Genomic DNA, 27,182 nt, shown 5'->3' with positions numbered 1-27,182 from the left:
TCGCTAAACATTATTAGGGTGAGAAGCATTTTAATCATAACCCACGATCTAATATTAAAATACTGGATTATTTTAATCCAGTATTTTAATGGTAGTACTCCCACTATCTCATATGGTGAGATAGTGGGAGTACTACCTTCCAAATAGTGGCAGCAGGACCCACCACGAATCAATAAATACAAGTAACAGGTACCACAATATACTCCCAGGATCTAATGAATGAATGAATGGCTCATGTATCATTCCCCCCCCCCCATTCGCTGTAACTGATACACTTGGCTATTCATGCATGCATGGTGTTTTCCTACCCTTTCTGTAGTATATTATGTTCACTATCGTTGATCTCACCTAAGTTGAGAAAGGGGCTTGTCACGTAATTTATTTTATATTATCACTTTTAATTGTGCATATTTTTAGTTTTTAAGGTATATTTTTTTTGTGTGCATTTTAATTGAGGTCTACTATTTTATGTTTTTAATGTCTACTATTTTATGTTTTTGATTGTACAGCCACTCCCAGACTTACGTAAGGGTTGCATTCCGCAGAACGCTACGTAAGTTAGAATTTTCCTAAATGCTTATGCAGCACTTGCAAATTTGATTGAAGGAAAAAAGAAATGTTCAATGAACATGTATATAGAATTATTTATTCAATTTTTTTATCTCATGCGAAGGAAAAATTACAAAAATTTCAAAATTATAAAATTACTAAAAGAGAGAAGAAACAGGCATAACATCAGCAAGTTTTACCTTTCAAGCATCGTTGCCAGAATTAACTCTGCAGCTCACAAGCATGCTGCTGCAGAAGTTAAGGGCTATGGAAATTTAGAAGGGTTTTTTCCCAACACATCACAAAATTTCTCTGCAGCTGCAGAATCAGCACTGGCAACTTCACCACATACTTTAATGTTTTTGAAACCAGTGCAATACTTGAAACTGTTAAACCATCTATTGATTGCCACGAACTTGGCTAGGGGTTCGCCATACTTATCCGACAAGTATTCATAAATACTTGTTGCTTTTGCTTGAATAGCCATTGGATTCAGGGGCACTTGCTTCTGAATCTGATTTTACATCCATATTATTAATAACTTTTCCATCTTCGATATAGCACCTGAATGCTGTTTTGTGATCACTGTTGATCCTTTAACTTGTTTCTGTTTATACGCGCACTGTCCCTTAAAATAGTATTCACTGTTGAAGCAGCGAGATCTAATTCCATGCAATAGATAACAAACTTTGTCCTGCTTCATACTTCTTAATCATTTTCACCTTCATTTCTAAATCAATTTTGTTTTGTTTCTTAGCACTGCCAGCACTTGCACTCTCCGTTGGTCCCTTTCCATTTACCATTGTAATAAGTAAATAGGAATGAAGAGAAGATTCTTAAAATTTGTTTTTTATATGATTGAAGATTTCAGTGAAAGGGAACTCATTCCATCATAATACCATAACTTAAAAACTCACAGAATTCCAGTAATCGAAATTGTCACACGATATTATCACAAATGCAATAAGATGGAGTTTACTACCCGTTTATAATAGACTGCGCTAACAGAAAAGCCCAATAAACTGGAAAGCGCAAATTGTTTTATGGTAGAGACCTCCAAGAAATGTGTTTTATAAAAAACATCACAAAGGTGTTCAAAATTGATTCTTATAATGGATAACGATGTAGTGCAATTTCCATTATAAAAATTATCTTTTAGAGAGAGAAATAGCTTAGTTATATAGCAAAAATTTCAACTTCCGAGGTCTTGGAATGAATTACCAAAAAAAAAAAATGTGTTATTGGGTTCACATTACGATATTTTCAAGATACCTCCATTTATTCCTACAGGATGAAAAATACGTTTCCACAATTTTTTTAAGTTTGTACCAGTCGGCAAAAACTTATTTAAATCGTCGAATTTCTGTAAGTCAAGTATTACGTTAGCCAGGTAGTGGCTATACATATTTTTAAGTTTTAGAGATATTTTATCATCCATGTAATTCGTCTGTTGTTGTAATAAACTGTCAAGTCAGCACATGTATATTAATTAATATGTTCCTAGTTTGGTCATCTGCAAGGAAGGGGAAAAACCCTCTGATGACATATCAGATAACATTTAATTATTACAATAGTTTACATGTTCTCCAGCAATGATTCATTTTATTACTTATCATTTATGCAATAAAATCATAACATCAAAGTGATTGACTGATAGATGGGTCAGTCTGATGAGTGGCGGTGCAGCAGGTGACCAATAGTTACTGAGGATCTGTTGCAAAAAACACAAAAACAAAAAAAAAAACCATAACCATCATTACAATAATGCATATTTATACTACATTCAGCTACACCTCACTAAAGAGATTATCTGAAATATTATAGAAAACATTATCATCTCAGAAGCTTTGTTATCTGAAGCTATAAAAGCTATAAAATTTAATAGTATAATTAGTGTAAATAGAGTGAAAAATATAAAGATAAAAAACCATTCTGGTAAACATCAACAGTCCTACAGTGCTGATTTTTGATTTTATCTTGTTACAAAGGTAAATTAGTCTACCTTTGTAAGATATTAGTTAACCTCCTTCAGGTGCTATTCTATAACATACTGTATTTCCCCATGTATAAGACGCACCTTAATTTTGGGGCCCGAAATTTGAAAAAAAAATGTATTACATAAAGTTATTGAATTCGAGTTTTATACATCATAAAATTTGTACAACTCCTCATCACTGTCAAAACTCCCATCCATTAGAGTGTCCTCATCTGTGTCTCATGACGAATTACTGTCTTCATATATTGCCTCGTCCTCAGTTCCATCTATGGCATTTAGGCGCCTCCGTAGCCAGGTGGGCAGGAGCAGCAGTGCGTAGCACACGCTTCTTGATTAGACCGGGGTTCAAGCCCGTGACCACCAAATACGGAGGATGCGGAAAGGTTAGGGAATGACCACCGCATATCCCCGGAGCAATATGGCCTTAGTTGCTAATGCTCCTAAAAATCAAGTAACAAACAACAACTAGGGCATTTAAAATGCCACACTTCTTAAATGACTTGACAACGATCTCAATCTTGATATTATCCCAGGATCTTTTCACCCAGGTACAAACTTCTCCTATAGTTGGTTTCTTCACTCTTCCTGCTGATGTCAAATTGTCCCCAGAAGACTTCATCCATTGGTTCCATTCGTCTCTCATGGCAGCTTTGAAGGGTTTGTTAATGCTGACATCAAGTGGTTGGAGCTGTGATGTCAAGACTCCATGTATGACGGCAAGTTTTGTTTTTTGCTCTGCAGCAATCTTCTTTGTGTTTTTTGTTGTGTGCCCTGAACTGATCAAGCACCAATAGAACAGGTTTGCGTAAGAGCCCACCTGGTCTCCTGCTCCAAACTTTCTCAAACCAGATCCATCCAACCCTTGTCATGAACGTGGACAATCACTCCTCAAGGAATGTCTTCTTTTGGCATTGTTTTGCATTTGAAAATCAGCATAGGAGGCAGCTTGGTTCCGTCAGCACAACAAGCTAGAACAACTGCATAATGGCTCTTTTCATGTCCACTTGTCTTCACAATTATAGTTTGGCATTGTTTTGCATTTGAAAATCAGCATAGGAGGCAGCTTGGTTCCGTCAGCACAACAAGCTAGAACAACTGCATAATGGCTCTTTTCATGTCCACTTGTCTTCACAATTATAGTTTTCACCCCCTTCTTATCAACAGTTCTGTTACTTGGGACATCAAATTGAAGGGGGACTTCGTCCATATTTGCAATCTGTCCCAACTCAAACTGATGTGTCTTCCGACATTGAATGACAAAACGATGAAATTCAAGGACCTTCTGCTCTCAGCTTTCAGGCATGTCTGGTGCATGTACGCATGCTTAGTCCATTCCGTTTCATGAACCTGAAACACCAATTGTGTCCTCCTTTAAAATCAGTAACTTCTTTTTCATCAGCAATTCTTCTTGCCTCATGCTGAACCATCTTTGTGGACACAGGAATTCATGTAAATAATTAAAAATACAATGGACCCCACTTTTCAATTGGTTCACTGTACAATCAAATCACGTTACGATGGGCTCACCATAGTAAAGTACCATTCACTATATTATGTATAGTAAGCGCCGGTCATTGTGATTATATTTGTGAATTGAATTTTAATTCTATTAAACAGCGATTCTAATTAGCGAAAATAGGAGAAATATTATCCACAGGCTATAAAAGTAAAGATATATTAAGCACAAATTTACCCTTTATTACGTTACCAATTTAAAAATTAAATGATATGTGATAATCAGAATAATTAATACGTACTGTAATATGTACATACTAAATAGTTGACATTTCCATTCACTGACATTTGTGGATGGGAGTTAGAATTTAAAACAGTAAAAAGAGAAGCAATCAATAACAAAGAACACGGCACACATAAATTACAAGTAACACGATTAGCGCAAGTGAGAATGGAGTAAAAGTTACGAAGTTTTAAAAACAGGAATGAAGAGAAGATTCTGAAAATAATTTTTTTTATATGATTGAAGATTCCATGGAAGTGTAAACACATTTTACCATAATAACCCACAGAATTCCAGCTGTTTGTATTATCGCAAATTCAATAAGATCGAGTTTACTATCAGTTTATGATAGATTTCACCTACAGAAAAGCCCAATAAACAGGTGACTGCTAATTGTTTTTGTTTTATGGTTGTGATCTTGGTACGGTCAGAGACAATCGTAGGGTAATCTCCAGTGCTGCGGTCTCCTGCCCCGATTAAACAGTATGTTGTTCCAATTAAACGAAGTAAAAACTGGCTATTTTCTAGATTGGGTTCTGTTTTTTAAGATTTGCCCAAATAAACGGCTGCCCCAATTAACTGGTGGCCCAAATAACCGGAATCCACTGTATATATACAGTGGATTCCATGCTACTGGCAATATTCTATGTTAATTTAGATTATATATATATATATAAGACGGAAAATATATCAGAAATAAGTGGCAAGGAATAAATTTTTTAACATTTTAAAAAATTAATTTATTAAAACTTATGTAATTAGCACAATGTATTGGTGCACTTTTAAGAATTATGTCCAAAATATTTGGTTATTTTTTGATATTGGCATTGGCATATGATGCAAGAAAGCAAACTTATATAGCATCAGCCAAAAAAAAAAAAAAAAAAAACACCTTCCCATTTCACCCATCCATTCACTCCAAATGCTTGTCTAGTTCTGTCTTGAACTTATTTAAGTTTTGGACCTCCACTACGACAGATGGAAGTTTGGCTAAAGGCAAATTTCCACACAACTATTCAACAATTGTCTTTCCTCAATTTGAATTTATGTTCCCTCAAGGTTAACAGAAATTCAAATTCAAATCTGAGCAAGAGTAACAATCCCATCACCAATGAGCATGCTCAAACCACTCAAAGCCTTATACAACTTAATTAGATCACCTCGCAGGTGCCTAGTCTCTAGATGCTGCAATTTGCAGAACTTAAGCCTTTCTTGGTAGGCCCAACCCTTTGTTCCACTCACCAATCTCGTTGCCCTTCTCTATACTTGTTCCAGCAGCACTATATCCTTCCTAAAATGAGGCCTCCAGCCCTGTATGCAGTACTCAAGGTGTATCCTAACCATTGCCTTATACAAGGGGACAATCACCCCCTTATCCCTGCTACCAAAATTTCTGAATATCATTGACAAGACACCGCAATAATTAAAGAAAACCACCAGCCAAGGAATAAAAAAAAATTTAACTATAAAAATAATGTGATACACTATCGGAAATATTACAATAAATTACGATAAAACGTTAAAAATATAGTTAAAAATATACCGAAGCAATAAAATTATCTAAAATAAACTGGATTAAAAGCGATAAAACCTGAAGCTTTCGGAGGCTGCTGTCTCCTTCTTCAACAGTCTACTATTACTGCAATGACACATCCTTAAGTAGCAGACCCATGGCACTCATGCACGTGGTCCATCAGACACATGGTCGGCATTCCCCACGCGCGCATCGGAAACAGAAGTGGCTCCAGAGCGTGTGGCAGAGCATTTCTGGGAGAAAATGCATCAGATCTCCCCTGAAGACGCGGTCATTACGGACCGTGCCCATGGATTTTGGGAACGCAAGTGGCTCGAGAGTTTGTGAATCAGTTCATCCAGTCGTAATACTATTAACAGGGACAGGGAGACACGTTTACACCCCCTGTTTGAGGCGGTTGTCCTCAGGCGGGATGACCAGTTCTGTTTGACACGCTCCCGAGCCACTTCCGTTTCCGATGCGTGCATGGGGAATGCCGACCATGTGTCTGATGGACCACGTGCATGAGTGCCATGGGTCTGCTACTTAAGGATGTGTCATTGCAGTAATAGTAGACTGTTGAAGAAGGAGACAGCAGCCTCCAAAAGCTTCAGGTTTTATCGCTTTTAATCCAGTTTATTTTAGATAATTTTACTGCTTCGGTATATTTTTAACTATATTTTTAATGTTTTATCGTAATTCATTTTATCATAATTTATTGTAATATTTCCGATAGTGTATCACATTATTTTTATAGTTAATTTTTTTTTTTTTTTTTTTTTAATTCCTTGGCTGGTGTTTGTCTTTAATTATTGCAGTATGGAATTTCCCAGCCCCATAGGCCTGTTTGAAGATATGACAAGACACCATAAGCTACTCTTGCAGCCTTTTTGCACACTGCTCAAAAAACTTCATATCTGACTGCACAATTATCCCCAGGTCCTTTTCATTCTCTATTAATCTGAGTGTAGTACTACTACACAGTTGTACATTACTCTGGGGTTGCTGCTAACCATATGTAGCATTTTGCATTTGTCAATATTAAACTTCAGTTGCCACTTCTCAGCCAATTTCCTAAAACTTTTCTAGATCCTGTTGCAGTAGTATACTACCTTTACGATCATTAACAACCCTGCCAAACCTTCGTATCGTCTGCAAACTTATACATTAACCCTGATATACCTTCATCAATATCATTGATAAATCAGAAAACAACACTGGGCCCAACACTGGGGGATTCCAATAATAACATTAGTCCAGGAAGAGCAGTGTCCATTGATTACCACTCTCTGTCTTTTCCCACTTAACCATCCTTTTATCCATTCCAGCAACTTGCCCTTAATTCCATACTGCTCCAATTTGTATAGTAGTCTTCCATGTGCAACAGTATCAAAAGCATTCCTAGAATCCAAGTATATGAAATCAAAATTATTTTTGCATCCAGTTCCTTTGTGATCACATCATAGTATTGAATCAAATTTGTCAGATAACAAGACTTACTCTTAACAAATCCATGGTGTGCTGAACTATAACTGCAGCCTTGTCTAGATGATCCTGCAGTGCTTCTTTAACCAGACTCATTACTTCTTTAACTAGTGAATTATTTTCCCTGGAACAGAAGTTAAACTAAAAGGTCTGTAATTATTCGTGGTAACTCATCCCTCTCATCGCTGCTAATTAGCATTTTAGCAAAACTTTCTTTTGTGAAACAATTCTTAATCGTTGTTTCGGTGACATCTTGGCTCCATACTTTCGTTAACTCTGATATGGAAATCCATAACAGAATCTATAGGTTGGTTGGTTTCTATTCAAAGTATAATTTTTTTCAGCGTGCGCCTCCAGTAGTGCATTTTCCAATCCTTAGCCCATTGGCTGCAGTTTAGATGAGGTATTCGGAGGGAAGAAAACAAGCTTCACATTTATAAGTTTTGAAATTTGCGAGTGAAGGTGGGCAGGGCAGTTGTCGACAATCAACACGATTTTTCTGTTTTCTTTCGTCATCTTTATATCGAATTTAAAATTCACTGCTCAAAAATTTCACTTGTCATCCAAGATTTTTTGTTGTATATTTGCATGTAATGAAATTCTCTCCTTTGAAAATTGACACAAGTGAAATTTAGTAAAAGTGTGGACGACTCATTTCTTCGAAACAACAGATGGAATTTCCAGGATAAAGGAAAATCACTCTCTCCTAATTCTCTAATAGGATGCTTACAGTAGAAAACAGGTTGACCAAAGCCAATGTTCGTGTCGGGAATGTGCCTTAATCTTTGCCAATGGCTGTGGACACATACACTGAGTGATCACTGAATTATGACCACCTACCTAATACTTCATAGGTCCTCCTTTTGCCCTCAGTTCAGTACAGCAGCAATCCGACGTGGCATTGATTCAACAAGATGTCAGAAGCATTCAGAAGGTATAGCCAATCAAGCTGTGTGTAATGCGGTCAGCAATGCAGGTATGGAGGTGACTGGTGTATCCAGATGCCTGATATGCCTTTCCACAGTGCTTTATTGGATTGATATCGGTAGAGTTCGGAAGCCAATCGATATGCTGGAAGTCAGAGCTGTGTTTCTCAAACCACTTATACGTTGTTCCACATGCACCAGGGGTCCAAGTTCCTGCCAATGAAACATGCCCCACACCATACAACTGCCTCCACTGGCCTGAACTTTTGATACCAAGCATGATGGATCAAGAGCCTCGTGTTGTTGACACCAAATCCATACATGACCATCCACAATGTGGAGTAAATAACATTACTCTGAGTAACGTTATTTACTCTGTTGTAAAGTTATGTTTCATTAAGTTAAGTTGCTGTAAAGTTAAGTAATGTTATTAATATCTGTTGCTTCGAGTAAATAACGTAACCCCAGAGTAACATATCAACTGTGTAGTACTACACCGACAGTAGTAGAGAGTGAAAAGGACCTGGGGGTAATTGTGTAGGCAGATATGAAGTTTTCTGAGCAGTGCAGACGGTCAGCAAGAGTAGCTCATGGTGTCTTGTCAATGATATACAGGAATTTTTCTAGCAGGGATAAGGAGGTGATTATCCCCTTGAATAAGGCAATGGTCAAGCCACACCTTGAGTACTGTATACAGGTCTGGAGGCCTCATTTTAAGAAGGATGTAGAGCTGTTAGAACGAGTACAGAGAAGGGCAACAAGATTAGTGAATGGAACAAAGGGTTGCTCTTACACTTACAAAGAAAAGCTTAAGTTTTGCAAATTACAGTGTCTCGAGACTAGGCACCAGCGAGGTGATCTGACTGAGGTGTATAAAGCACTGAATGGTTTGAGCATGCTCAATGCTGACGGGATTCTTCCTATTGCTCAGAATAATTGCCTGAGAGGGCATAAATTCAAATTGAGGAAAGACAGTTGTAGGATAGATGTGCGGAAGTTTGCCTTTAGCCTGGTTGACTGCTGGAACAAACTTCCATCTGTCGTTATAGAAGTTGATAGCTTAAATAGATTCAAGGAAGAACTAGACAAAACATTTGGAGCGAGTGGATGGTGAAATGAAAAGGGTGTGCGTTTTTTTTTTTTTTTTTTTTTGGTGCTGATATAAGCTTGCTTTCTTGCATCACATGTCTTTGTGCTAATGCTAATCTGGTGAGTATGGGCTTGGCACACCAAGGTTATGATCTGGATATCATCACTCTTCTCTTCCTTGGTGATTCCCTTCTACTTCTGACTTGTTCTCTCTCTCTCTCTCAGGGTAACTCTGAAATTTTTTTTTTTTTTGGCTGGTGCAGCAAAAGCCATATGGTGCAAGGAAGTCTCAGGCTTTCTTGCACCATATGGCTAATGACGATAATAACACTCAGTGTGGGCACCATTAGTCAGGCGCAAAATATCCAAACAATATTCCAATTACTGACAGGTAAGCTGCAGCATGTTTGCGTCAATGTTTTCAATTTCAACTGTAATTCTTTCCTTAAAATCATTAATGTCAGTCACTGGAGTTTTGTAACGGACTAATTGGGATCGTAAGAGCAATCAAAGCTCAATATGTCCTATTAAATTTATTATTAAAAACTATAAGAGGAAATCTCATACCTTTATGTAGGACTGGTATTCTCTCAACCCTCACAGTTGAAGGATTATGTGATTATACGAATAAATGTCCCATTTTAATATTAAATAAACTCAATTACAAAGACTACATTAACATTATATATATAGATATGTGTTAAAAGACTGTCATGTGTTCAATTCTCTTCCACAACATAACCAACCAAGAAAAGCCAGGGGAATCTGACAGCCATCAACACTCCCAAAAACCCAACCAATGACGTATGCTAACATGAGAACTGAAAACAATTGTTCAATTAATCCTTAAGAAATATAAGATAAATGTATATCGAATTAAAATATCTAAAAACATAAAAGTGTTTAACTTTCTTATAAGGGACCAAACTTATTCGGGTAGATTCCATGCTCACAAGAAGTAAAGTGTTTTTCGGGAATGATATCCACCCTTTTGTATACTTAAACCTATCGAATCCCTGATACAAGATTATTTATACTAACCAATGTATGAATTACTGTGCACACATGCGCACGTAAAAGTCCATGAGGCTGAAAAAGTGTAAGGCCTATGAACATTAATGGAATTTGCATTTAACCACATTTCCAGCGTTTCAGCAATTAATAACTTAATACAGAACGTCGGTTATTAGGAATAATTTGACGGGCTGACTTTTTTATTATTAACGGTAGTACAGTAAGCTCCGGTTATAGTGATCACGTTTACAAACTGAATTTTGATTATGATAAGCAACATATCAAGTTTACTACCCATTTATAACCTATTGTACAAACAAAAAGCCCAATAAACCGAAAACTGCAAATTGTTTTTATTGTTTTATGGTTGCGACCTCTAGAATTCTATGTGACCTTCAGAAATGTGCTCTAGAAAAATATCTCAGAGATTAGTGGGTTTTCTCGGAAACCATGAGTGAATTTCAGATTAGTTTAGCTCCAGATTCGGTAAGAATAATATTGGTCTGAAACTGTAATTTATTATTTTTCTCAATATTTTACAGTAAAATGTGAACAAAAAAAAAAAAAAAAAAAAAAAACCCGTAGTTTTAACATTGCGACAAAAAACAGAAATTATTAATAGAATTAATAAAGGTGAAAATTTAGGAAATCTCTCCAAAGAGTGTAATGTGGGGACTTCAACAATTTACAATATCAAGAAAAATTCTAATGCTATAACAGTGTGTTGATTATGGATAGTGAAGGAAGACCTAGCAGAAAAAAGACGATGTCGAAACCTGAAAATGCCACTTTAGAGAGTGCACTCACTTTATTTTTTTGTTTTCTTCAGAGAGAAGTTTAGAACCAGTGTCTGGCCCAATGCTGTGTGAAAAAGCATTGGATTTTAATCGAAAATTAATAAGTAATGAAGATTTTAAGGCAAGCAGAGGTTGGCTGAAAAACTTTAAAATGAGACATGTTATTCCATGAACTAGATATTCAAGGCGAGAAAATTTCTGCAGACAAATCGGCAATGGTGTCCTTTGAAAAGTAAGTTTGCTTCGGTTATAGCAAATTATGAGAAAGAAAATGCTTATAATGTTGATGAGACGGGCTTATTATGGAAAGCATTACTGAGAAAAACCCTAGCCACTAAAAGAGAAATGCCTGCACCAAGTTTTAAGATGAGAAAAGAGCGAGTTACAAGTGCTATGTATGCAAATGATACTGGCGACACACAGATTGTCTGTGTTCGTTATTGGTAAGTCAAAAAAACCAAGAGCATTTAAAAATCTTTCTAATTTTCCTGTTTTGTATAAAAATCATAAAAATGCCTGGATGGATGTTTCTGTTTTCCGAGACTGATTTATATATTTTTTTATTTAATTAATCTTGTTTAATTTAATTGTAAGGTAAGATTAAATTAATTAATCTTATGGAAAAATTATCCAGAAAATATTCCAGTTCAATGATCTGGAAAATTTGGCTATCCAGAAGAGGTCTGACATCAATAATTCCAGATAACTGACACTCTACTGTATATTCTTTTTGTGTATTTAAAATTTTCGCTTCGTTAAAAAGGAATGCATAGCTATCATTGATAGCATGGAAAGCAAGTTCCGAAGCATGTCCTTCTAGCCGTAACCGATGCCGCATGTTTTTGTATCTTCATCGAAAGATAATTTTGTGTCGAACCAATATACAAGGAATTGCAATTACCGCAAATAATATTATAAACAACATTGTGTGCTTCCATGGTTGAGACGGAGCTGACCACTCTATGCTTCAAAACATCATGGAATTAACTAGTCGGTTGGGCAATAATCTTAAATTCACTGTTTTTAAAGATATTAATGAATTGTTTGTACCAGTACTGTCTATATATAGAACTTTAATAAAATGTTTCTGTTCAGACCTGTTCATTATACCAGTCTCAAGTTTATGTTTTGCTTGTCATCTTATCTTCATAAATAGTACCAAATGTGTAATCCCTATTTAGAAATATTTTTTTTGCAAGTTCCATAAGTTCATCTAGTAATGACTCCTGAGTAGAGCTATATTTGTATGTGTTGTAGAACTGATTAAAAATAATGCTCCGTTTGTAGGTAAAACGATGACAGCTAACATAGTGTAAGAATTTGCCTGTATTTGTCAGTTTCCTATAAATTTTAAAATGTATATTCTCATTAACTCTCGTTAAAGTGAAATTTAAGAAATTTACAGCTTTTTCCTGTGGATTTTTTATTAGTAAAATTAAGTCTGGTATGTACCTTATTTAATAAATTCAAAACATTATTTACTATGTCATCTTTTGTAATTATTAAGATATCATCCAAGTATCTACCATAAAATGTTAGATTTGGGAGAAACGGTGTTACATCTAACTGTTCGATTTTCTTGCTGGAAGAAGAAACAAGGTTGCAGTTCTTCTAGCTGTGAACAAAGTTTTCTAGTGTGTCTAAGCAGATGTTACAGTTGACTGTTAATTCGACAAAGAAAAGGGGTCCGATCATACAATCATGAAACAGGCCACGCCACACATGAACTTTGGGGCTGTCTCTAATGTGCTCTGTCATGACATGTGGGTTTTCTGATCCCCAGATTCATAAGTTTTGTTTGTTAACTGTCCCTGAAACATGGAATGTTGTTTTATCTGTGAACACGATTTTTTCCAGAAATTCATTATTCCTGTTGACTCTATCAAGCATAGTGATTGCAAATTCCTTACAGGCTACCCTATCATCTCGCATAATCGCCTGCTACTGGTACTCAGTGAAACTTCTAAAGTTTTTCTATAAGATGAGACCTTCAATATTGTTCTGTGACTCCCGATTATTAAAGTTTTATTTACGATCAAAACTTCAAAGGTAATTCTCATATACCCTGTATATTATTACACTTTTAAGAATTATTTTGTAAAATATTTGGGGTTTTTTTGTTGTAAACTGGATTTTACTGTACATCGTTCATAATAAAAATATTCACACTTCTTTTAAGTACTCAAATATATTTTCTGGCACATTTTCTTCACATTGAAGGCCTTGACACAAAGTTTCAAAGGCCGCAAACATTTCATGTTTGGAAGGTTTAATACTGCCCTCTTTGCCTTCATTGCCCCTCGTTTTCATGCAACTCATCATCAGTACTGTTAATATCTGTTCTTTGAATACTCTCCAAAATGTTGGAGTCACTCGGATATTCAAATACTATGACATCATTATCAACTCCTAAAATTTCATCAAGAACAATTTCCCCACTGATCAAACCTCTCACTTTCAGTTCTTCCCAAGATTGCTCAATGTCTTCTAGTAGTTCAACCCTCTTGTCGCTATTAATTGGCATTTAGCAAAACCTGCTTTTGAGAAAAAATTCTTAAATCATTGTTTCTGCCACACCCCAACTCCACACTTTCTTCAACTCTATAACAGAATCTATAGGTTGGCTGGTTTCTATTCTCAGTATAAAATTCTTGATAATGCCTTGGTCCATTGGCTGCAGTATTCGTAGGGAAGAAAGCAAGGTTCACACTTGTGAGTTTTGAAATTACTGAGTGAAGGTGGGCAGGGCAGTTGTCGAAAATCAATGTAATTTTTCCGTTTTCTTTCGGCATCTTTCTATCAAAATTTAAAATCCCCTGTTCAAGAGTTTTACTTGTCATCCAAGCTTTTTGTTATAGTCCAACTCTAATGATTTTACTCCTTTGAAACGTCGGGGTTGTTTACTCTTGCCTAGTACCAAAAGCTTCAGTTTTTCATTACCAGCCTATAATTCTCTCCTTACTATTTTTACCACCTAAACATAAATGTTTTCACCTTTAAAAGATTTTTTTATAACCTTTAAAAGTCAGCGTCTAGGCCTGACATAGCCAAGTGGTCAGGAGCGTGAGTGCAGTACCACACACTCTTTGAGTGGGCTGGGGTTCAAGCCCGTGACTGCTAAATACGATTAATGTTTGTATTGATGATTTACTGTAAACTCCACTAAACTGGTGATCGTGTTTGAGTATAAACAAGATTTTTTTTTTTTTTTTTTTTTGTTTGGCAAACATTTAAAAAATAGACCTGTTTCATCAATGCTGAATATGTCTTTGGGCTCGTTGTCCTCCATATTTTTTTTCAAAACTGTTTCTTTCCGATGAGTACAGTCTTCTTCGATTACAACTCCACTTTCACCAGAAATAACTTTTTCGAGTAAGCCATGCCGCTCTTTAAATTTGTCCGGTCAACCAGAACTGGTTTGGAATGTTTTATGCCCCAGAAAAGATGTGTACTCTGTAGCCTTTTCTTTTATTAATGGCCCTGATGTTGGCATGTTTTGGTCTTGAATGAACTTCATCCACTTAAAAACTTTCCTTTAAAAACATCTTTATACAGGCATAATTTCACCTGCTTCCAACTGGGTCCAGTTTCCCCAAAACAGTCTGAGAATCAAAACATTTTTCCAGAATGGTTAATACACTGATCTACACTATCAAGCACTTCCACTTTTTCCACTATACCAGAGGATTTCCTCTTACACATTATAAGATTACTTGCACAGTAGCTAAAACAAAACTGATTTAGGGACCAATTGTACATACCATGTAAACAGACAGGTGAAATTTAGTGAAATTGTGGATGACTCATTTCTGCAAAACAACACGTGAATTTCCGGAAAAGGAAAATCACTCGCTCCTAATTCTCTAAGAGGGTGCTTACAGTAAAAAACAAGTTGACCAGAGTCAATGACTGTGTCAGGAATATGCCTTAATCTTTGCCAATGGCTGTGGACACAGAGATAGCAGTTAACCAGCGTGACTTCTTGGTACAGTAGAGATGGTTGTATAGGTTTTATGGGCACCACTAAATTGTGGAATGTTCTAGCTCTTAATTCGTGCTCTTCAGAATTAAACCCTTTAGCTCCTAAAAGATAGTGTTTAATTCTTAATCCATTTAGCTTTAATTCATGCTTTCTACAGAATCAGCTCCATTGCCTAAAGGCCAGAGGTGTAAACAATGTGTACTCAGGTCTCTCAAAATCAGTTCGTTATATGGAAAAGAGGAAATCAAAAAAATTTGCTAAATAGAAAAATTTGCTATGTGTAACTTCGTTAAAGAGAGGTCTAACTATATGCTAAGCCTCTGTGGAATTTATTGAAGCATGTCACACTACTTGTCTAAGTTGATAAAGAGGCACATCACTCTGAAAGCTTCTTAATGTGTATATTTTGTTCTCATCGCTTTTATACTTTTATCTGCATACATATTTTTATTTCTATTTTTAATAATCTTCCATATATTGTATTTTATTTTTCTATATTTTTAATAAAGTTTTTTTTATGCTTTTACAGTAGTGACAAGATTTGTTTCAGTAAGTAACAACAATGGCATTAACATATTTGTAATTAGCATTAACAACTCAGGTTGAGATGAGCTTAACGTGAGTTGTTAATATTACTTACAAAAAAAAAAGTATCGAAATTAAGATATTAACCCTTTGCAGTTTGATGTCATGATGGTTGCAATATTGTAAAGTTCCACTTTCCATCTGATGTTGCAGCCACTGAGACAAGCAGCATTTCTGATTAAGGAATTTGTTTTCCTGCTGTACTGGCTCAATGATTGTACTGGTATCGATTTATATTTCATATAAATAATCTGAAAAGCTAAACTATTGTTTACTGATCTTTATATTCAATTATAAATGACAGGTGGGGTTGTTCCTTTATAGTCCTCTTTTGGCCTCTTCAATGTCACACCCATTATCACTGTTGGTGTTTCCAATTATGATATTTGTTTTCCCTTGTGTGCTGCCTCAATTACTTTACTGCCATTCACTTATACTTCATATAAACAAACTGAAAAACTAATTTTGTTTACTGATGTTTACATTCATGTTAATGGCAAGTGGTGATTTTTTTTTTCTCTCTTTAGTCCTCTCCAGATTTTTTGGATTTGGTTACTTTTGAGAGGTATGCTGAACATCAGGAGGAATCAATATGGGGATATTTACTGTAAATGTTGAGGCACGGTACTTTTGTTGTTCGAAAGTGGAAAGAAGACTGTGTCCATTCAGCTAGTGAGACTGATGAAGACTTGATATATCAGTTTGACTTGTAGTAGTCTGAGTGGTTGTTTACTGTGCTTAAGCAATCTGAACATATCAGTTGAAAGTATCGCTGTTGTTTGTTTGGTTTTTTTTTTTTGTATATAGTTTTGTGTATAGTTTTATATTGTGAATTTTATTCTTTTCCACTGATCACAATACTTGAAATATGCAGAATATTCACTTCAGCAGTATGCACATCTTGGAGGTTGAATGGTATGGATATGGATGCATTGGGCCACAAACAGCAAAGATGGCTATCTCTCTATAAGCTGTCTGAGAATGTCCATATTTTTTACATTTAAAACACCTTATCAGGTTTGGAAATGGACCTGCACACTAGCAATCACTAATACTTAATTATTCTAATGTCTGTCTTAACAACAAAACAGAAAAATAAACGCTGAATAATTGTTTACCTGGATTACTGCCCCCACTTTTTTCACTGGAGGAAGAGGAGTAAACAGAGAAGCAAAAGAAGAAACCTTCAATAAATGTTTTTTCCTTTTCATATTTGACTCCTATCAAAATTAAAACAGTTCTTTAAAAAAAATATTGAATTATCATTAAAAAAAAAGGAAACAATCATAAAAGACTATTTGCATGCTTCTTTACTTATACAGCAACATCCTGATTTAAGACACCATGAATTCCTGAGAAGTTGTTTGTTGTTTTTTGGTTTTTAGGAGCATTAGCAACTAAGGCCATATTGCTCCGGGATATGCGGTGGTCATTCCCTGACCTTTCCGCATCCTCCGTATTTGGTAGTGACGGGCTCGAACCCCGGTCTAATCCAGAAGCGTGTGCTACGCACTGCTGCTCCTTCCCACCTGGCTACGGAGGCCCCCCCTGAGAAGCAATTCATAAATCAAAAGCTTGTCAAGTAAGGCACAATTTTCTAATTAATAAGTATCATGATATAATGGAAGAATAATTTGCCAAAAAAAAAAAAAAAAAATTTGTGTTGTTTTTAGAGCTGGTTGGTGGCAATCTTTTATTTTCTTTATGTATTTGGAAAATTAAATGCACTAGGCATAATCCTTATGGGTTTTGATAATTAACTATATAATATCGGTGTAAATACACCATAGTTAACCCATATATTTGAGCTACGGTTGTAGCGTAGAAGGCATCGTTTTAAATGTATCTCATAATGTGGTTGCCTTCACAACAAGATAGCTACTATTGAATTACTTCAAATAAATAACGCTTCTCTAGTAGAGAAGACTACTGTTATTTATTTTCAGCGTACCACCACCCAGACGATCGTTTCGAAGCTTTTTGGCTCCGTCATCAGTGGGCGGGTAGGTAATACAACATGCCATCTCAGTTGCGAAGTTATATCCACATTATGAGAGATGCCAGAAGGGTGGGTGGTAATGTATTTGGAAAATTAAATGCACTAGGCATAATCCTTATGGGTTTTGATAATTAACTATATAGTATCGGTGTAAATACACCATAGGGTGTTGGTACGCTGAAAATAAATAACAGTAGTCTTCTCTACTAGAGAAGCGTTATTTATTTGAAGTAATTCAATAGTAGCTATCTTGTTGTGAAGGCAACCACATTATGAGATACATTTAAAACGATGCCTTCTACGCTACAACCGTAGCTCAAATATATGGGTTAACTATGGTGTATTTACACCGATATTATATAGTTTCTTTATGTAGTACAAGCATTACAAGATTTGATCAAACAGTTCTGTGAATGCTGCAAACAATTTAATTCAATGATAATGTTTACACTGTTAATATTCTTCAAATCTTCTTCTGTAACCACAAACTACTTCCACCATGATCAAAACATTTTTGAAAGTCTTCTTTTGCAAATACTTTTAGGCCGTCTTTGCTTGATTGGATTTCTTGAATGACTCAAATAATTTTCTTTTCATGTCCTGCTTTAATTTTAGGATAATGCCAAAAGTTGCATTGTACCAAATCAGGTAAATAAAGTGGATGCAGTATAACAGGAATGTTGAGTCAAAAACTGCCAGATGGTGAGTGAAGTGACACAGCACATTGCTGTGGTGAAGGAGCCAACCATTTCACCATACTGCAATCTCATTACCATTTTAAAACTTCTTGATGGCAGGATGCATTAACAGTGGCACCACATGGAACTAATTCTGGTGTCATACCTTCATTGTGAAAACATGCAATTAGTATGACCTTCGCATGTGATTTTGACTACTACACCTTTTTTTGGCCTTAGTGATGTTGTTTTACACTGGAAGCTGTGAACCATGTTTTCTGAGTCATATCCATACATTTAAGACAAAACTGTTATAATTTTTGTTAAAAATGAATGATCTGACACACACACACACACAGCTTGTTCAAACAATTCAGACAAAATGAGATGGTGAGGACTCAATGCTACCTCTGATCTCAAGTGAGAATGAGTAGAATAAACTTAGCACTCACTCACCTCAAATCCTTGGTCAAAATAGCCTGAACCATACTAAATGAAACAGACATTTCCTCAACAATTTCTTAAATGGTCAATCATGGATCCAACTGAACGATGCTGTAGAATTCACTGACATCTTGAAAATTTCCAGACGGTGACAAGCTTTGAGCAAAAAATTTCACTCACAAAGACCTTTGAAACTCTCAAAGATGTTGTTTACTATCTTTTAGCTACTGATATGCTTTCAAGAATTACAATCTCATTCAGTGAGCTTTTTAGTCAAACTTTGAATATCATAGAAAAACAGTATACCGTTGCACAGTGCAGTATTATATAGAATGTTGCTCTTTGATACAAGGTGTGGCTATTAAATAACAAGACTACACATGCAGTCGCAACAAACCAAATGCCACCTGTGAAACAAAGGCACAGCAGTTGACTTTAAACCATTCCCTAGGTGACTGCCAAGTCATGTTCCAATACACACTCATTATCTTTTCAGTGAGACAGGTTTTCACCTTGTGTTTCTGTAGTTTGCCAGATGAAAGAATCAAACAATGAATTAACCTCAAATTTTTAACAAAATTAAAGAAAACACTAACTGAAAGTTATGAGTTATGTCAAGTTTATAGAGATGGTACTACTATGTCAAGAGCTCGTGTGTTTGAATAGTAAAAGTTTTTTAGAAGGAAGACAGAATGTGGAAGGCAATGAACGATCAGGCCATCAGGTATCCATGAAAATAGAAGAAAATGTGGGCCATGTAAGGATATGGATTAAAAATGTTCATCACTTAAGCATTAGAATGGTTACATCTGAACTCATTATGGACAAAGAAACAGTCGGACACATTTTAACTGAAATGGGATGAAAGCTGGCTGTTCCAGTATGACCCAGATCAAAAAAAGCAAGAAAATCAAAACCATGCTTCTTGTTTACTCTGATATTAAAGGAATTTTTATGGCTGAATACATCCCACCAAATCACAGTCAATCAAACAAACTACACTGAAGTTACAAGAACTGCATGAAAAAATTTGAAGGTCAAGAAAACTTGAATTGTAGAAAGATGGTTGGAGGCTCCATCAAAACAATGCTTCAGCACAAAATGCACTCTCTGTTTGCCCTCTGGCCAAAACATGTGTGCGTGCGTGCGTGTGTACATGGTGCACCATACTTGCCTCTTGTGACTTTTTCCTCTTCCCTAAACTGAAAAGTGAACTTAAGGGAACCCATTTTCAATCTATTGAAGACAATCAGAAAAAAAATGACCAAAGTGTTAAAAGGGCTTACAAAGATGACTTCCAGAAATGTTTCTGTGCCTTGAAGAAACATATGGAACAGTGTATGCAAACCCCAGGCAATTATTTTGAAGGAGATAACTTGTAAGATATGAAATATTTAATTATATTTATTTTATTGCAATAGTCTTGTTATTTTATAGCCACACCTTGTAGATAAGGCGGTTTAAGTAGTGATACGATTTTATCCCAAAATCTGACAACAGTCAAGTTTCAAGATTGTCAGATTTGAGTTTGTATTATATTTATTTATTTTCTGAAATTCTCAATTACAATAATGATGTACAGTACCATAACAAATATCAGGTTGGCAGATAAAGCCAGAAGAAAAACAATAAGAGAAATGAAGCCCTTGGGCTCAACTTAAAATAATTGTACTTATATTGTTAAAAACACTGAACAAGTACTTATTATTTCTACTTGTGACCTCACAAATCCTCATGCCTTATTTCACAAATGTCTGTACCAGCACTGATGCTAGATATATATATATATATAAAAAAAAAAGGAGAAAATATAGTAGCCAACACTACTTTCCAAAGATAGATACTGTGAAGATTCTAAAGTTAAGCAAAAATTCATAAGATCAAGCTTTTGATTTATAAATCTAATTTCAGATGTCAAAAATTCTTGTTTGTAGGAATGAATATTCATAAATCAGGATGTTACAGTAATCAGTTATTAAATATACATAACTTAAATTGTCTGCTATTATTAGGAGCAATCCTACTGAGCTTAATTATACAAGCTAATGGGTGTGAAAAAAAGGAAATGCAAAATTTTCAATTAACACTATGATGTTGGATTAGGTATTTTAATGCTTCATAAAACTTCTTAATTTTAAATGATTTATGAACAAAGTCTTGTTGTGGGAATAACATGTAATTCTGTGTTGCAAGGGGCCACACTTATAACACAGCATTAAGTGTTATTTCCACAAGTTACATGGTACTTGCATTATGAACTATAACCTGTTCACTGCTAATACAAACATGTCTATAAATTTACTCCAACGATCAACTACCCACTGGCTGAAAGCAAATTTCTGCATATCTGTCCTGAAACAAATCTTCTTCAATTTAAATTTATGCCACCTCATGGGTGTTGTCTGAAAAAGATAGAAAAGATATTAACATTTAGCTTACTCAATCCATTCAAACCTTAAACACATCAATCAGATCTCCTTGCAGGTGCCTAGTCTCCAGATGCTGTAATTTGCAGAACTGAAGCCTTTTTGATAAGAGCACCCTTTTGTTCCCCTCACTAATCTTGTTGCCCTTCTCTACACCTATTCCAACAGATCTACATAATTAGTACAATGAGGCCTTCAGGTGTATGCAGTACTCTGGATGTGGCCTAACTGTTGCCTTATATAACAGGATAATAATCTCCTTACCCCTGTTAGCAAAATCCCTGTATATCATTGACAAGATGCCATGAACTGTCCTAGTAGTCTGTATGCACTGCTCAAAAAACTTCTTGTCTGACTGTACAATCACCCTCAGGTCTTTTCCATTCTACTATACTAAAATAATATTGAGACAGCAGACAACTAATAAACATAAAAAGTTTATTAATACAAAATAAAATACTGTGTTAAAAATTAAAACAAATTAAAACATTAAAATAAAAAGTTAAAACCATAAAATCAAGCAGACAGAGCAAGTAGCTTTTGAGGCAAAGAGCTTCTTTGTCAATTTACTGAAGCCTATGACAGCAGATCAACCACAATACAGAGAGGTCTTGTGCATGCACATAGATACCCAGCTGCAAACCATGCTTGGCAAAGGAAAGAAAATAAAGATGGGAGGGAAGGAATAACGGAACAGAACATTAGCAGTCAGACTCAGTGTTACTGTTGTGACACATATTAAGCAAATTATTAGGTCACCACCTCTCATCACATTTTAAAACAATGGCCTCCTCAATATATGTGGGTTCCAACATTATGATTGATGGTGAAATCCCCCACAGTTATATAGAGAGACTTTAACCAGGAAATATGGCAAGAATTATCAGCTATTATTTCAACATTTATTAGAGAAAAGGCCTCAAGCACCGGGGTTAAATAAACTAAAATAATATCGCCACAACCAACAACTGATAAACATAAAAAGCTTATTAAAACAAAATAAAATAGACTGTGCTAAAAATTAAATTTAAAATTAAAACATTAAAATACAAAGTTAAAACCATAAAATCAAGCAGACAAGGCAAGTAGCCTTTGAGGGGAAGAACCTCTTTGTCAATGCTGTCATGGGCATTAGCCCATGACAGCAGGTCAACTGTAATACATAGAGGTAGCCTTGTGCATGCATATAGACCAGTCCAGCTGTGGACTGCCCTTGGTGAAAGAAAGAAAGGAAAGAAGGAGTAACAGAAGAGGACATTAACCTCAGACTCAGCGTCATTGTTGCAATGCATATTAAGAAAATTGTTAGGTCTCCACCTCTCATCATGTTGCAAAACAATAGCCTCCACAATAGCAGCCTCTTTTTTTATCCTCCACTGCCTTGAGTAGACTGCTGGTATGTTATTCTGGGATTACTGCTACCCATATGCAATACCTTGCAGCTGTCCATGTTGTACCTTGGCTGCCACTTCTCAACCCAAATGCCTAATTTTTCTATTCATAAAATTATTACTGTCATTAACAACCCTGCCCACCTTTGTATCATCGCAAACTTAGACATTAAGCCTGATGTACCTTCATCAATATCATTAATAAATATTGAAAACAACGATGGGTCCAGCACTGAATCCTAGAGAATTCCACTAATAACATTAATCTAAGAAGAGTAATGCTTTGATTTGATTTGATTTGGATTTTATTGGCGCATTAGCAACTAAGGCTATAATGCGCCAAGAACCAGGTGAAGAGTAATGCCCTTTGATAACAACTATCTTTCTTCTCACACTCAACCATCCCTCTATCCATAGTGGTAACTTGCCCCTAATGCCATACTATTCCATTTTCTATAGCAGTCATTCATGTTGAACAGTATCAAAAAAGGTTTTCTTAAATCTAAGTATACAATGTCAAAATTATTTTGTGCATTCAGTTTCTCTATTATTGTATCGAACCAGATTGGTCAGACAAGATCGCCCCTTAAAAATTCCATGCTGTCACTGCCACGTAACTATATTCCTGTCTAGATAGTCCTACATTATGGCCATGTCCTACCCCAACTCTCTTGCCACAAAATAAAGTGAGAAGTTATTTCTTGTTTCATTTTCAGAAATACTAAGGAAGTTTTCTTTCATTTTACAATATATAATAAGTGCCTTCAAAACATCAAAATATTATCATCTCAGAAAAAAATCTTCGCAATGAAGCTGCGCAACCAAAAAGTCTGCAAACATTATTATATTCTGCACTGTGTTTTAGGTCAGTGCACAATCAGAGAGCAATATATGTTCAAGGAAACAGTTGCAAAAAATGGTGCTGCAATGCCCAGCACATCTGAACTGACAGATTCCCTGCAACAAAAGGTGAGTAATAAAAGGGATTTAGCACAAGGACCTTTTCTGATGCCAGAGCAGCATAATAGTTCCAATTCTCCCTCCCCCCATTAGTAGTTATGGTTTGGGGGAACTACTGATGGGGGAGGGAGCATTGGAACTCTTTGGTATGGCTAAGATTAAAGATATCAACCAATGTTATACTTGCATCTTCCTCATGAGTAATTGTGGGATGGGATACTTCATAATTTTATGTTTAAAGAAAGGCCTGGTGGATTACACACAAAAATCTCAGGCAGTTATATGCCACAGAGAAAGATATGGGTAAATAACTATAAGAGATGTATTAGGGTAGTAAAAGGTAAAAAATACAAAACTTAACCTATGTACTATAATGTTAAAAATAAAATGAGCAAACATGAGCTTCTGATGAGATCAACTATTGTTTATATTGTTAAGAATAACTGAAACACAGTGAAATCCCAAATATATGGAATGACAAATTTCATTCAGATAAATAGTGTGTTCAGGAGAGATGGGAGGGAACAAAAGCTGCTTGAAAACAACAACACAGTTCCCAAAGCTCGACCAAGTACAGGCAGACGTTGAGTCTGTATGGCATGAGATGACTAGTGGTAAAGGAAAGATGATAGTGGAAGTCTGTTAGAGCCAAACAATTTGTAAGATTATGATAAAAATCCCTTAAGCAACTTGAGTGGGCAAGCAGGAACAAGTGCATCATTATGGGAAATTTTAATTTTCCTTTAATAAACTGAAAAAAGTAGTTCTTGAGTCAATCAGATGACTTTATTTATTTCAAAACATTAGAGAAAGCATAAGAGGGCCAAATATCCTTCAGCAGTTCTTATCAAGGTTCCAAGGAGTATCAAAAATATGACGCCTCAGGAACTTATAGATAGAAGGGATTGTGTCATAAAATTGGCAATATCTGAAGAAATTTCAGTGTTCAGGGCTTTTAATTAAAGGAAGAAGGGTCATGATAGACTTGAGTATTTCTTGAGCTCTACTGATTGGAATTATTACTAATATGCTATTTGATATCAATGCATTATGGGAAGTGTTTAAGGAGTTTATCTGGAGGATACAAACACATTTGTAGCAGTTGAAAAGTATGCAATAATGGATGACAAGAACACCGAAAGACAAATGAGTAAAAGTAAAAAAGCACGGAACAGTTACAGACTATCATGTGACACTGCTTCATATAAAAACTATAAGTAAATAGGTAATAAAACCACTGAGGTTAGAATTGCTGAATATGAAAAATTGCTGGTGAAGACAGCAATGAATGAGGAAACAGAATTCTACTCATATACAAATACAAAACAGCAGAGAGTAAATTCAATATGTCCCATTCAAGATAACAGTGGTGGTATGATCAACATATAATCAGTGGTGTAGTCAGCTGAGTTTAACAAATATTTTGCAACTGTCTTTACTATTGAAACTACATCAGTGCCATAGGGATATAGTGAAGCCTAGTTAAACCACTGCAAAATAAGTGACACATATCATAAAAGTGTTCATCTGCATAGCTACCAAGGCTGAAAGAATGTAAAGCTCTGGAAACAAATGGTATCTATCCAGTTATAACGAAAATGGTGGTAGATGAGTGCATCCAACCATTAGTTCAACATTAGCTTCAGGAGTTTTCCCTAGAACTGGGGAAGTGCCTTATACACCTCAATCAGATTACTGCACAGGTGCCTAGTCTCCAGCCACTGCAATTTGCAGAACTTAAGCCTCTCTTGGTAAGAGGATCCCTTCATTCCTCTCACCAATCTTGTTGCCCTTCTCTGTACACGCTCAAGCAAATCTGCATCCTTCCTAAAATGAGGAAGACCTGTACGTAGTACTCAAGGCATGGCCTAACCATTGCCTTATACAGAGGGACAATCACCTCCTTTTCCCTGCTAGCAAAATTCCTATATATCATTGACAAAACCCCATGACCTGCCCTGGCAGCCTGTCTGCATTGCTCAGAAAACTTCATATCTGACTGCACAATTACTCCCAGGTCATTTTCATTTTCTACCATTTTCATGTGTTCTTTAATGATACAATACAGGACCATCCTGACAAAAATGATGTCCTAAACAACATGGCTGTCAAACTGGCGGCCCACGACAAAATTTTTGTGGCCCGCGATGCCCAAAAATAAAATGTTAAAGTAAACAATTAAAAAGTACCTATTTATAATTCTAGAATATAAGGATTAAAAAACCTCTGTAATAAATATAAAAATAATCATTTTAATTGATAATAATTAAAAAAAAAAAAAAAGACTGGATCGATGGAGCCTTGATTAGAAAGAACTAAAAATATAAATAGTAATTTCAAATGAATGAAAATTGAAATTATTATCTTTAAATAACATTGTAACTTTTTAGTTTATTTCTTTAAAAATAAAAGAGTTACATTTTATTTTTTTTAAAATATTTTTTAAATGGAGAAATCTTAATCTAAATTTCTTTTACATTTAAACTAATATTACAATATTGCAAATGCAGCGTTTTTTAAAATTTTATCGAAAAGATACTTCATTCGTACTAGTTTCTTTGTCGGGATCTGTTGTGTTGTGTGTGTTGTGTTTGCTATCTATAATTTAACAAATACCTAAGTAATCATTTTTTTTAATTTTATAATTTTAATTTCAACTATAGAATTTATATAGAAAATGTCGCTTTCAACACCAGTCAAGAAAATAAAAATTGATGAGGGAAGAAAATACCAAGAAAAGTGGGAGCTGAACTATTTTTGTATGGAAGTGAACAGCAAAATTACATACTTATTTTGTAAGGAAAATATTAGTGTTGCTAAAGAATAAAACATTAAGCGGCATTATAACTCTAATCATAAGGAACAATATTCAGGCTTCGAAGGAAAAATAAGAGAAGAAAAATTAAAAATAATGAAGAAAACACTTCATAGTCAACAAGTATTTACAAAATTCATGAAAACTAATGAATCAGTAGTAAGAGCAAGTTACAAAATAAGCTATTCGTTAGCAAAATGTTCAAAATCGTTCACGGATGGTTCGTTAATTAAAGAATGTATGATAAAAGCAGCTGAAATCATCTGTCCTGAAAAAGTGCAATCATTTCGCGATATTTCATTATCAAGAAATACAGTGGTAGAGAGAATTAGCGAAATGGCAGATAACATCAGTTCACAACTACAGGATATATCTACAGATATACAAGATCTTGCTCAAGTTGCTGTATTTTTTCATGGTTGCGATAATAACATGAGGATCACCGAAGAATTGTTGGAAGTTATCCCTCTTCTTGGAACTACGACTGGCGAAGATATTTTTGCTGCTGTGTGGAGCATTTTAGAAAAGTGTAAGCTTCCACTTGACAAACTTGTTTCTGTAACAACCGATGGTGCTAAATCAATGAGAGGTGAAAATCAAGGATTTGTGTCAAAATTGATTAGAAAATTACAAGCTGAGTACCCAGCTTATTGATGTGGACAGCCGAAAACCATGGCTGTCCACATCAACAAGTTCTGTGTTTAAAAATATTAAAAATGGACGATGTATTGACAATCTTCCTTATTATACAGAAGTTCGATGGTTATCATGCCAGAAAGTTTTAAAGAGATTTTAT

The 27,182-nt window shown here is 35.3% G+C and overlaps 1 protein-coding gene across 4 annotated transcripts in view; it reads right to left on the bottom strand.

Annotated features, from left to right (window-relative positions):
• LOC150076256 (neuroepithelial cell-transforming gene 1 protein-like) overlaps positions 1 to 27,182 on the bottom strand; it is a 366,344-nt gene that overhangs the window by 258,543 nt on the left and 80,619 nt on the right. For all 4 annotated transcript variants that reach the window (XM_090387565.1, XM_090387562.1, XM_090387563.1 and 1 more), the window contains exon 4: positions 16,793 to 16,894. In XM_090387565.1, coding sequence (XP_090243691.1) covers positions 16,793 to 16,885 — 93 coding nt within the window. In that variant the 5' untranslated portion in view covers positions 16,886 to 16,894. The remainder of the gene's footprint in view (positions 1 to 16,792; positions 16,895 to 27,182) is intronic.

The sequence above is a fragment of the Mastigoproctus giganteus genome, chromosome 13, assembly GCF_048544385.1.
Source record: "Mastigoproctus giganteus isolate SK-2022 chromosome 13, ASM4854438v1, whole genome shotgun sequence".
In the NCBI taxonomy this organism is placed as follows: domain Eukaryota; kingdom Metazoa; phylum Arthropoda; class Arachnida; order Uropygi; family Thelyphonidae; genus Mastigoproctus; species Mastigoproctus giganteus.
Note: the sequence above shows the minus strand (reverse complement) of the source record. Positions and strands in the feature narration are given on the sequence as shown.